The 12,365-nt window shown below is 44.7% G+C and overlaps 1 protein-coding gene across 1 annotated transcript in view; it reads left to right on the top strand.

Moving 5' to 3' along the window:
- LOC112221542 (transmembrane protein 26) overlaps positions 1–9,679 on the top strand; it is a 31,491-nt gene extending 21,812 nt beyond the window's left edge. Inside the window, exon 4 of the mRNA XM_042304367.1 lies at positions 9,557–9,679. Coding sequence (XP_042160301.1) covers positions 9,557–9,679 — 123 coding nt within the window. The remainder of the gene's footprint in view (positions 1–9,556) is intronic.
- The last annotated feature ends 2,686 nt before the right edge of the window (positions 9,680–12,365 follow it).

Below are 12,365 nucleotides of genomic sequence, written 5' to 3'. Positions count from 1 at the left end.
GGCAGAGAGAGAGAGGGAGAGAAAGAGAGACAGATATATACATATACATTTCTTTCCACAGGGCCAGGGGGTGAGACAGGGATGCAGTTTAAGCCCCACCCTCCTCAACATATATATCAACGAATTGGCGAGGGCAATAGAACAGTCTGCAGCACCCGGCCTCATCCTACTAGAATCTGAAGTCAAATGTCTACTGTATGCTGATGATCTGGTGCTTCTGTCCCCAACTAAGGAGGACCTACAGCAGCACTTAGATCTTCTGCATAGATTATGTCAGTTCTGGACACTGACAGTCAATCTCAATAAGCCAAAAATTATGGTTTTCCAAAAAAGGTTTAGTTGCCAGGACCATGAATACAAATTACATCTAGTCACTGTTGCCCTAGAGCACACAAAAACTATACATTCCTCTGACAAAACATCAGCGCTATAAGTAACTTCCACAAAGCAGTAAACGATCTGAGAGACAAGGCAAGAAGGGCCTTCTATGCTATCAAAAGGAACATAATATTTGATATACCAATTAGGATCTGGCTAAAAATACTGGAATCAGTTATAGAACCCATTGCCCTTTATGGTTGTGAGGCCTGGGGTCCACTCACCAACCAAGAATTCACTAAATGGGATAAACACCAAATTGAGACTATGCATGCAGAATTATTCAAAAATATTCTCAATGTTCAACGTAAAACACCAAGAGCAGAATTAGGCTGATACCCGCTAATTATAAAAATCCAGAAAATAGCTGATAAATTCTACAACCACCTTAAACGAAGCGATTCCTTAAACCTTCCATAACAAACACATCACCTACAGAGAAATGAACCTGGAGAAGAGCCACCCAAGCCACCTGGTTGTCACAACTCCTACTCCTTGGTCGTCGTCACTGGCCTACTAGCTGCCACTGATCCCTTTTCCCCTTTCTGTTTATTGGTTTCACCTGTTTTGTGTGTAGGCTGATTAGTCGGGCTATGTTAGCCAGTAGGCCCGCCTGCTCTTTGTGCGGGATTGTTTTGTGTTGCTACTGTGCACCTTTGAGGTTGACGTGTTTTCGTTCGTGGGCTTTTCTCAGGACTGTATGCGTTCCCGTGTTTGGGGCATTTGTTTTGTGTGCACCCTGTGTTTGTGGGGTGGCTTATGTTCGCCGTGTGTGCAATTAAAAGCACTACCCTGTACTCTCTGCTTCCTGTGCCTGACTTCGCACAGAGCGTTACACTGGTCCTTGGGGCTCTGTTCACAAACCCAAACAGACCCCACAGAGCCCCAAGACAGCAACACAATTAGACCCAAACAAATCATGAGAAAACAAAAAGATAATTACTTGACACATTGGAAATAATTTTTAAAAACCCAGAGAAAACTAGAATGCTATTTGGCCTCATAACAGAGAGTACACAGTGGCAGAATACCTGACCACTGTGATTGACCCAAAATTAAAGAAACGTTTGACTATGTACAGACTCAGTAAGCATAGCTTTGCTATTGAGAAAGGCCGCCGAAGGCAGACCTGGCTTTCAAGAGAAGACAGGCTATGTGCACACTGCCCACAAAATGAGGTGGAGACTGAGCTGCACTTCCTAACCTCCTGCAAAATGGATGACCATAGAGACACATATTTCCCTCAGATTACACAGACCCACAAAGAAATCGAAAACAAATCCAATTTTGATAAACTCCCATAAACTCCCTGTTCATTTTAACATGACGCCGGAGGGGAGGGCTGCCTTTTTATCCACTCTCAACCAACCATGCTATTTTGTTTGTTTTTTCACGTTGTTCGTAACTTGTTTTGTACATGATGTTGCTGCTACCGTACCTTATGACCGAAAAGAGCTTCTGGACATCAGAACTGAGATTACTCACCTCAAATTGGACGAAGAGTTCTTCTTCAATGAGTCGGACAGGAGGGATATACTACTACAGACACCCGACCAGGCCCAGATCTCTGTGATTCGCTGGAAAGGGAAATGGTTTCACGGAAAGAGATCAGGGTGCCTTGTGAGGATCAGAACAAGTGGCAAAACTGCCCTTGCCTTCCATCCTGCTCGCTAACGTTCAATCGCTGGAAAATAAATGGGGCAAACTGAAAGCACGTATATCCTACCAACAGGACATTAAAAGCTGTAATATCTAATATTTCACAGAGTAGTGGCTGAACGACGACATTAAGAACATACAACTGGCGGGCTATACACTATTGGCAGGACATAACAGCAGCCTCTTCTAAGACATGGGGCGGGGGCCGATGCATATTTCTAAACAATAGCTGGTGCACGATATCTAAGGAAGTCTCAAGGTTTTGCCTGCTTGAGGTAGAGTATCTCATGATAAGCTGTAGACCACACTATCTACCTAGAGAGTTTTCATCTGTATTTTTCATAGCTGTCTACATACCACCACATACAGAGGCTGGCACTCAATGAGCTGTATTCCACTATGAGCAAACAGGAAAACGTTCATCCAGTGGTGGAGCTCCTAGTGGCCCAGGACTTTAATACAGAGAAACTTAAATCAGTTCGACCTAATTTCTAATTACTAGCACGTTAAATGTGCAACCAGAGGAAAAAACATTCTATACCACATTTAATCCACACACAGAGACACGTACAAAGCTCTCCCTCACCCTCCATTTGGTAAGTCTGACCATAACTCCATCCTCCTGATTCCTGCTTACAAGCAAAAATTAAAGGAGGAAGCACTAGTGACTAGATGAAGCAGATGCTAAACTACAGAAGGCCAGCATCCCAGAGTCGCCTATTCATTGTTGACGTTGAGACTGGTGTTTTGCAGGTACTATTTAATGAAGCTGCCAGTTGAGGACTGTTTCTCAAACTAGACTCTCTAATGTACTTGTCCTGTTGCTCAGTTGTGCACCGGGGCCTCCCACTCCTCTTTCTATTCTGGTTAGCGCCAGTTTGCGCTGTTCTGTGAAGGGAGTAGTACACAGCGTTGTACAAGATCTTCAGTTTCTTGGCAATTTCTCGCATGGAATAACCTTAATTTCTTAGAACAAGAATAGACTGACAAGTTTAATAAGAAAGTTGTGGCCATTTTTAACCTGTAATTGAACCCACAAATGCTGATGCTCCAGATACTCCAGATAGTCTAAATAAGTTTTATTGCTTCTTTAATCAGAACAACAGTTTTCAGCTGTGCTAACATAATTGCAAAAGAGTTTTCCAATGATCAATTGGTATCTTAAAATGATAAACTTGGATTAGCTAACACAACGTGCCATTGGAACACAGGAGTGATGGTTGCTGATAATGGGCCTCTGTACGCCTATGTAGATATTCCATTAAAAAATCTGCCGTTTCCAGCTACAGTAGTCATTTACAACATTAGCAATGTCGACACTGTATTTCTGATCAATTTGATGTTATTTTAATGGACAAAAAAGTAGCTTTTCTTTAAAAAACAAGGACATTTCTATGTGACCCCAAACCTTTGAACAGTAGTGTATGTGAGAATACTATTCATTGACTACAGCTCAGCATTCAACACCATAGTGTTCAACACCACCCTCAAAGCTCATCACTAAGCTTAGGACCCTGGGACTAAACACCTCCCTCTGCAACTGGATCCTGAACTTGCTGACAGGCCGCCCCCAGGTGGTAAGGGTAGGTAACAACACATCCGCCACGCTGATTCTCAATTTCTCAAACTTCAGGGTTGCGTGCTCAGTCCCCTCCTGTATTCCCTGTTCACTCATGACTGCACGGCCAGGCACGACTCCAACACCATCATTAAGTTAGTTGATGACACAACAGTGTAGGTCTGATCACCAACAACGATGAGACAGCCTATAGGGAGGAGGTCAGAGAACAGACCGAGTGGTGCAAGGACAACAACCTCACCCTCAATGGAGATGATTGTGGACTACAGGAAAAGGAGGACCGAGCATGCCATCGACGGGGCTGTAGTAGAGCAGGTTGAGAGCTTCAAGTTCCTTGGTGTCCACAACACCAACAAACTAACATGGTCCAAGCACGCCAAGACAGTCATGAAGAGGGCACGACAAAACCTATTCCCCTTCAGGATTTGGCATGGGTCCTCAGATCCTCAAAATGTTTTAAAGCTGCACCATCGAGAGCCTTCTGACTGGTTGCATCACTGCCTGGTATGGCAACTGCTCGGCCTTGGACCGCAAGGCATTACAGAGGGTAGTGCGTACGGCCCAGTACATCAACGGGCCAAGCTTCCTGTCATCCAGGACCTCTATACCAGGCGGTGTCAGGGGAAAGCCCTAAAAATTATCAAAGTCTCCAGCCAGCGGTACCGGAGCGCCAAGTCTAGGTCATAGAGGCTTCTAAACAGCTTCTACCCCGAAGCCATAAGACTCCTGAACAGCTAATCAAATGGCTACCCAGACTATTTGCACTGCCCCCCTTCTATCCTGCTGCTACTCTAGGTTATTATCTATGCATAGTTACTTTAATATGTACTACATGTACATGTTACTTCAATTACCTCGACACCGGTAGCCCCTGTATATAGCCCAGCTATTGTTATTTACTGCTGCTCTTTAATTATGTTTTGTTCTTATCTCTTATCTTTTTTTTGGTATTTTCTTAGAACTGCATTGTTGGTTAAGGGCTTGTAAGTAAGCATTTTACTGTAAGATCTACACCTGTAGTATTCTGCTCCATCAGGAATCAAGGTAAGACCCAGATGCAGACTGTCAAAGTAACAATGTTTATTGTAGCAACAGGGGCAGGCAAAGACAGGTCAAGGCAGGCAGGGGTCGATAATCCAGTGTAAGGCAACGGTACAGGACTGCAGGCAGACTCAGGGTCAGGGACAGGCAGAGTACAGTAATCCTGAGGTGGAGCAAAGGTACAGGATGGCAAGCAGGCTCAGGGACAGGCAGACAGTTCAGGTGGGTGGGTACAGGGTCAGGACAGGCAAAGGTCAAAAACAAGGAGGATGAGAACGAAAGGAAAAGGATAGGAGCTGACAGCAAAATCGCTGGTAAGCTTGATCAAACAAGACGAACTGGCAACAAACAGACAGAGAAAACAGGTATAAATACACAGGGGATCACTTGGAAGATGGGCGACACCTGGGGGGTTGGAGACAAGCACAAGGGCAGATGAAACAGATCAGGGCGTGACAGTACCCCCCCCCCCCCCTCTAGGGACCCCACCTGGCATTCCACCTGGACGGATACCTGGGAGACTGGGATGCAGATGGTGAAAGTCGCGATGAGGGCCTGGTCCAAGATCAAATCAGATCAAATGTATTTATATAGCCCTTCATACATCAGCTGATATCTCAAAGTGCTGTACAGAAACCCAGCCTAAAACCCCAAACAGCAAGCAATGCAGGTGTAGAAGCACGGTGGCTAGGAAAAACTCCCTAGAAAGGCCAAAACCTAGGAAGAAACCTAGAGAGGAACCAGGCTATGTGGGGTGGCCAGTCCTCTTCTGGCTGTGCCGGGTGGAGATTATAACAGAACACGGCCAAGATGTTCAAATGTTCATAAATGACCAGCATGGTCGAATAATAATAAGGCAGAACAGTTGAAACTGGAGCAGCAGCACGGCCAGGTGGACTGGGGACAGCAAGGAGTCATCATGTCAGGTAGTCCTGGGTCATGGTCCTAGGGCTCAGGTCCTCCGAGAGAGAGAGAGAGAAAGAGAGAATTAGAGAACGCACACTTAGATTCACACAGGACACCGAATAGGACAGGAGAGGTACTCCAGATATAACAAACTGACCCTAGCCCCCCGACACATTAACTACTGCAGCATAAATACTGGAGGCTGAGACAGGAGGGGTCAGGAGACACTGTGGCCCCATCCGAGGACACCCCCAGACAGGGCCAAACAGGAAGGATATAACCCCACCCACTTTGCCAAAGCACAGCCCCCACACCACTAGAGGGATATCTCCAACCACCAAATTACCATCCTGAGACAAGGCTGAGTACAGCCCACAAAGATCTCCGCCATGGCACAACCCAAGGGGGGGCGCCAACCCAGACAGGACGACCACATCAGTGAATCAACCCACTCAGGTGACGCACCCCTTCCAGGGACGGCATGAGAGAGCCCCAGTAAGCCAGTGACTCAGCCCCTGTAATAGGGTTAGAGGCAGAGAATCCCAGTGGGAAGAGGGGAACCGGCCAGGCAGAGACAGCAAGGGCGGTTCGTGGCTCCAGAGCCTTTCCGTTCACCTTCCCACTCCTGGGCCAGACTACACTCAATCATATGACCCACTGAAGAGATAAGTCTTCAGTAAGGACTTAAAGGTTGAGACCGAGTTTGCGTCTCTGACATGGGTAGGCAGACTGTTCCATAAAAATGGAGCTCTATAGGAGAAAGCCCTGCCTCCAGCTGTTTGCTTAGAAATTCTATGGACAATTAGGAGGCCTGCGTCTTGTGACCGTAGCGTACGTGTAGGTATGTACGGCAGGACCAAATCAGAGAGATAGGTAGGAGCAAGCCCATGTAATGCTTTGTAGGTTAGCAGTAAAACCTTGAAATCAACCCTTGCTTTGACAGGAAGCCAGTGTAGAGAGGCTAGCACTGGAGTAATATGATCAATTTCTTTGGTTCTAGTCAGGATTCTAGCAGCCGTATTTAGCACCAACTGAAGTTTATTTAGTGCTTTATCCGGGTAGCGGGAAAGTAGAGCATTGCAGTAGTCTAACCTAGAAGTGACAAAAGCATGGATTAATTTTTATGCATCATTTTTGGACAGAAAGTTTCTGATTTTTGCAATGTTACGTAGATGGAAAAAAGATGTCCTTGAAATGGTCTTGATATGTTCTTCAAAAGAGAGATCAGGGTCCAGAGTAACGCCGAGGTCCTTCACAGTTTTATTTGAGACGACTGTACAACCATTAAGATTAATTGTCAGATTCAACAGAAGATCTCTTTGTTTCTTGGGACCTAGAACAAGCATCTCTGTTTTGTCCGAGTTTAAAAGTAGAAAGTTTGCAGCCATCCACTTCCTAATGTCTGAAACACATGCTTCTAGCAAGGGCAATTTTGGGGCTTCACCATGTTTCATTGAAATGTACAGCTGTGTGTCATCCGCATAGCAGTGAAAGTTAACATTATGTTTTCGAATAACATCCCCAAGAGGTAAAATATATAGTGAAAACAATAGTGGTCCCAAAACGGAACCTTGAGGAACACCGAAATTTACAGTTGATTTGTCAGAGAACAAACCATTCACAGAGACAAACTGATATCTTTCCGACAGATAAGATCTAAACCAGGCCAGAACTTGTCCGTGTAGACCAATTTGGGTTTCCAATCTCTCCAAAAGAATGTGGTGATCGATGGTATCAAAAGCAGCACTAAGGTCTAGTGCTGTCTAAGATGTCTTTAGCGGGAACCCAGCACCTCTCCTTTGTCCCATAACCCTCCCAGTCAACCAGATACTGGAAACCCCTGCCCTGTGGTTGAACCCTCAGGAGGTCTCACTTTGTATGCTGGCTGGCCATTGATGACACGGGGGAGGGATGGGCCTAGAAACAGAAGACAAGGGGCAGTCAGACATGGTTTTGACTAATGGTAGGAAAAATACAGAGGGTACGGGGCAACAGAGGATGAACAGCAGAGGGGCTAATGATGCTTCCGGGGATGTAGCCGCGGCCCTATAGCTACGTGCCAGCGCCTCAGGCTTAACCTTCTTGGATACCGGTCGGTACTGCGGAAGCTGCATCGGCTCGGGAAAAGGTGAATCGGCAGTCTCCGGAGGCTCTTGAAGGGACTTGGGTAAGCTTGGATCCTCTCGGGGACGTAGACGCCGGGGACTTCCGGATTTCATCAGCTGCAAGGTGGGATCCCCGAGTAAGCGATTGGGACTGCAGTCGGACCTCTTCTCCCTCCTACGAGAGAGCAAGAGGGAGAGCAAGAGAGAGAGCCTGCCCTGTGTGTGTAGTCCAGTGTGTGTGTGTGTGTGTGTGTGTGTGTGTGTGTGTGTGTGTGTGGATGTATCATAGCAGCTGTTTAGCTCTACAGTGGGTAGTTCTACAGCTGTGTGTGCGTCAAGTTGGGTGAAAAAAAGACTAAATGCCCTTACGTTGATTACTTCATCACATAGATATTTTGGGTTGAAATGACATGGAAACTAAGTTGATTGAACTAGTCTTTGCCCAGTGATAAGTTTCTCTGTAATTGGTAACAGTTACTTGGTGGTAGGAGACAGTCTGTGTGCTTCATCTCCGGGTTGAGTTTTCCAATATAATTACAATACTGAGTCTTCCCATTTTCATCCACAAAGGAACTACGTTACTATAAGCCTCCCATTTCATTTCACTACATCCTCTCTCTTTTTTCAGGCATGTTGTACTGTATTTGTTTATATTCGTGTTTTGAACTTTTTGTAGTCTTTCTTTATTACTTGTCTTGAAAGTCACTCTTCTGAAGGGTGACTTTCTCTCCATACTATTAGCCAACATATGAATTAATGTTTGTGACTGGTGTGGATGTGATTTGTTTTGTAAATCAAATCAAGCTCTCTTTACTTAACATGGATTCTCCCAGGTGTGCATGTGGTTTGGATTTCCTGATTAAAATGGTCTGGCTGATTGGACAATGTGATAAGTGCATTCTCTTGAGACAATGATTTGCAAAGTAATCATGCAAAAATGTTAGTGAAGTGTTGTTGCTATAGGGTTGGTGGATTCCATCATACATCAATATTAACCTGTTGGTTTTGTGTATCAAATCAGTCATTGGACATGCATATAATTGGCTCTAACTGACTGGGAGTGATAAAATGTGCCACAGAGCCTTATCATAATTGTAACTGGGCCGTGAAGTACATTTCACTCTAGATAGCAAGCGTTTTAACATTTTGACTACCCTGCCTTTGCAAACTTGACGTCCCAATAAATTTGCTTAATTTAGCCCACTATTTGACCCAGTTTAAAGGAGCTTAGCACCCACAACAAAAGAAGGGCAGAGCGAATTTTTTGAATAAGGAACTCCGTCCAACTAGAACGCAGCGGTAACTTTTGATTGACTTAATTCCCCTTCATTTCAAGATCATCTCTGGGCGGTTCACAAAGCTGGGGGACTGGCAGCCTCTAACAACACTGCAGAGTGAGGAATGAGGCAGCCATGTCACATTGGATCCATATCAGAGCGGCTCTCGCTCCCTGTTCCCCACGAGCCACCTCCCCTTAATAGGCAGAATAAATGAGGTGTCAGTCAGGACGATGGTAGTCAGAGCTCCAGCCGCAGACACATCCCTCTGTCTCCTATCTCGGTGTGTCTTGTGAGAGAAGAGCTGTCTTGTCGTGGTTCTGGGATTCACTTCACTCTTTGCATTGTAGGAGCAACAACAGATCCACTTTGGGTTGTCCCACGCGGGATGTCTCTGGTTCTGCTCCAACAGAGAAAGAAACAGAGAGAGAGACAGAGAGAGCGAGAGGGAGAAAGAAGAAGACAGAATGAGATAGTGAGAGACAGACAAAAAGAAAGAAAGAGAGAGGAAGAGAAAAGTGTTATCTGTGTGCTGCACTCTCAGGCCTGTCAGAGCCATTGCCATTGAACTCTGGTCTTTACGCTCTTCCCCCCTCCCCCTCTTCCTCCAGGGCTGTCTGCATGGAGACACAGCTATCTCTTCCAGGGTCTGTGGAACGTACAACTCCTCTGGGAAAAGGGTTCCAGGAAAGAGATGTCCACGAGAGTGTAAGGACTTACAGGAAACTCCCTGAGGATGAATGTTTTTCCTACTAGTCTAACATGCTGACCAGACCGCATGCGCATGTGAGTCTGCGTGCACTATCACCCCCCACACCAGACATGATCAGGAAACGCAGGTCGAAAAGCATTAAACATTTATGGCAATTTAGCTAGATAGCTTGCTGTTGCTAGCTAATTTGTCCTGGGATCTTAACATTGGGTTGTTATTTTACCTGAAAGGTCCTCTACTCCTACAATTAATCCACAGATAAAACTTTAAACTGAATTTGTTTCTAGTCATCCCTCCTCCTTCCATCAGGCTTCTTCTTCTTCTTTGGACTGTATATGACTTTAATATACTTTTAGGTATATTACCACAGTGTGGACCTCAGTTCATCTTTCAATCACCCACGTGGGTATATGCTCCTAAAACCAATGAGGAGATGGAAGAGAAAGGACTTGCAGGCGTCGTGTGTCACAAGTCCACAAGTTCTATTTTAGCGCCTGGCTAAGCAGACGCTCGCTGACACGCGCGAGCAGTGTGGGTCCAATGATTGAATAACATGTATGTGTACATTTATTTTGCAACGCGATGCACACGCGACGTGTCCGGTCTGGACAGCATGTAAGATTACTTCCTTAACTTCCCTTTCCTTCATTAGCACTGATCTTTTGAGGATTTTAAATCGAGGAAAGGATGATTTACAATATTGTGACAACAAATCACTTCCATTCACATTAGTGGAGATGAAGGAAATTAGACGAGGAAAGGAAGTCATTCAATAGAATGGGGACATGCCCGTGGCCTCGTCTCAAATGTACGCATTGACAAGAGGAATCACCAGCTCCTCCTAAAAGTGGGCAGAGAAGAGTATACTTCGACAGGAGGAAAGGACAATGATGAATGTGGTTATAAAACCAGTGGCCGACTTCCACACTTTCAGTGGATCGGATACCAAGGGAGCAGACGAGCTCACTGGAGCGACGAGAAACTAGGTGATGTGAAAAGCATGTTGGAAACAAATCTCTCATCAAACATTGATGTCTCTCCTCGCTCAACAAATCCTGCCTCTCCAAATCAGGCCTCAAAAGCTGCCCTACACGTGGCAATCACCTCTAAATGTATGATGTTTCTGAAGTGGTGTTCATCGCTTCATTATATGACATTTCCTCAGTGACAGTAGAGGTCTAGGATGCCTTTTAATTTTAAAGGTGTAACATGAATAATGCACAGCATTACATCCCACTGGGAAAATCTGGCTGAATCAACATTGTTACCACATCATTTCCACAATAACAATTCATGTGATGGCGTTGAATCAACGTGGAAAACAGATTGGATTTGCAAAAAGTCATCAATGTAAGGGAATTTTGTATTCTTTTCATCCAATGTTTAACCTAAATCCAATGACATGGTGAATTTTTTGTTGTTGATTTCACATTGAATTAAAGTTATTTGACAACTCAATCAAATGTAAATCAAAACTAGACGTGGAAATGACGTCTGTGCCCAGTGGGATAATAATAAATTGTATAATCAACCGTAACTAACCCAGTTTCCTGCACGGCACCTTGTGTGGCTCTTATTTTTTTTATGTCGCTACATCTTACGGTGTAACTGAATGGCACCATAATGCTGTCTTGAAACCCGCCAAAACTCTTGGTCCAATCACTCACTTTGTCATGGAATTTACCTGTAACACCATGTTTGTGTCTGAAGTTTGATGCCTTTACATCAAATGAATGACAAAACTACAAAATACTCTATACATTAAATTCTATAGCTGCTTGTTACTGATAGTTCAGCAGTGGGTTTTACTATTCTCTTCTGTTAAAAACAGATTCAATTAACTGGACTGCTACTGCTAGTCTTGATGAACTCCTTTTTCCTTTCCTTCCATGGTGACTATTGATTGAACATCTGAGTGAGCCAAAGCAAACACCACCAATGATATTGATTTATCCGTTTGTTCTGCATTTGTATTAATGTTTCCCTCCTTTTCCATCTTCTCTTCTCCCTCTATCCCTAAGAAAAAAACAACATTATTTGTTCAAAACAAAAGCTCAGCAAAAATGATCCTGTTATTGATCAAGCAATATGTCAGTTATGCTCATGGACAAATATGTTACCACCTCCTACAAGAAAATATGTGCATGTGTAGTCAAACACAAGTATTCCATTAGATCATGGCCCTGCTATACAACTATATTCTAATCTAAATATCCCTATGAATATATGCATGTACACTTAAACTGTACTAAAATGTGTAGACAGAAATGTACAACAAACGGGGCCATGATGCAACTCAAAGTGCTTGAGCAAAGTGCATTGACTGTCCCTGGGGTTAGTGTCCATATTGGATTCCCCTGGGCCAGTGCTGACAGTGACAGATGGAAGCTGAACCAGGATCAGCTGAGGGCTGAAGAGGGGATGGACCCTTCTGCATGGCATACTGCATACATATTGCTCAACGTCAACAAAACGAAGGAGCTGATCGTGGACTTCAGGAGAGTGCAGAGGGAGCACGCCCCCATCCACATAGATGAGACTGCAGTGGAAAAGATGAAAAGCTTCAAGTTCCTCTGCGTACATATCACTGACGATCTGAAATGGTCCACCCACACAGACAGTGTGCTGAAGAAGGCGCATCAGCGCCTCTTCAACCTCAGGAGGCTGAAGAAATTTGGCTTGCCCCCTAAGACCTTAACAAACTTTTA

Source organism: Oncorhynchus tshawytscha, linkage group LG22 (assembly GCF_018296145.1).
Source record: "Oncorhynchus tshawytscha isolate Ot180627B linkage group LG22, Otsh_v2.0, whole genome shotgun sequence".
Classification (NCBI taxonomy): domain Eukaryota; kingdom Metazoa; phylum Chordata; class Actinopteri; order Salmoniformes; family Salmonidae; genus Oncorhynchus; species Oncorhynchus tshawytscha.
The sequence above is the reverse complement of the archived record's forward strand: the minus strand, read 5'-3'. Positions and strand labels throughout refer to the sequence as shown.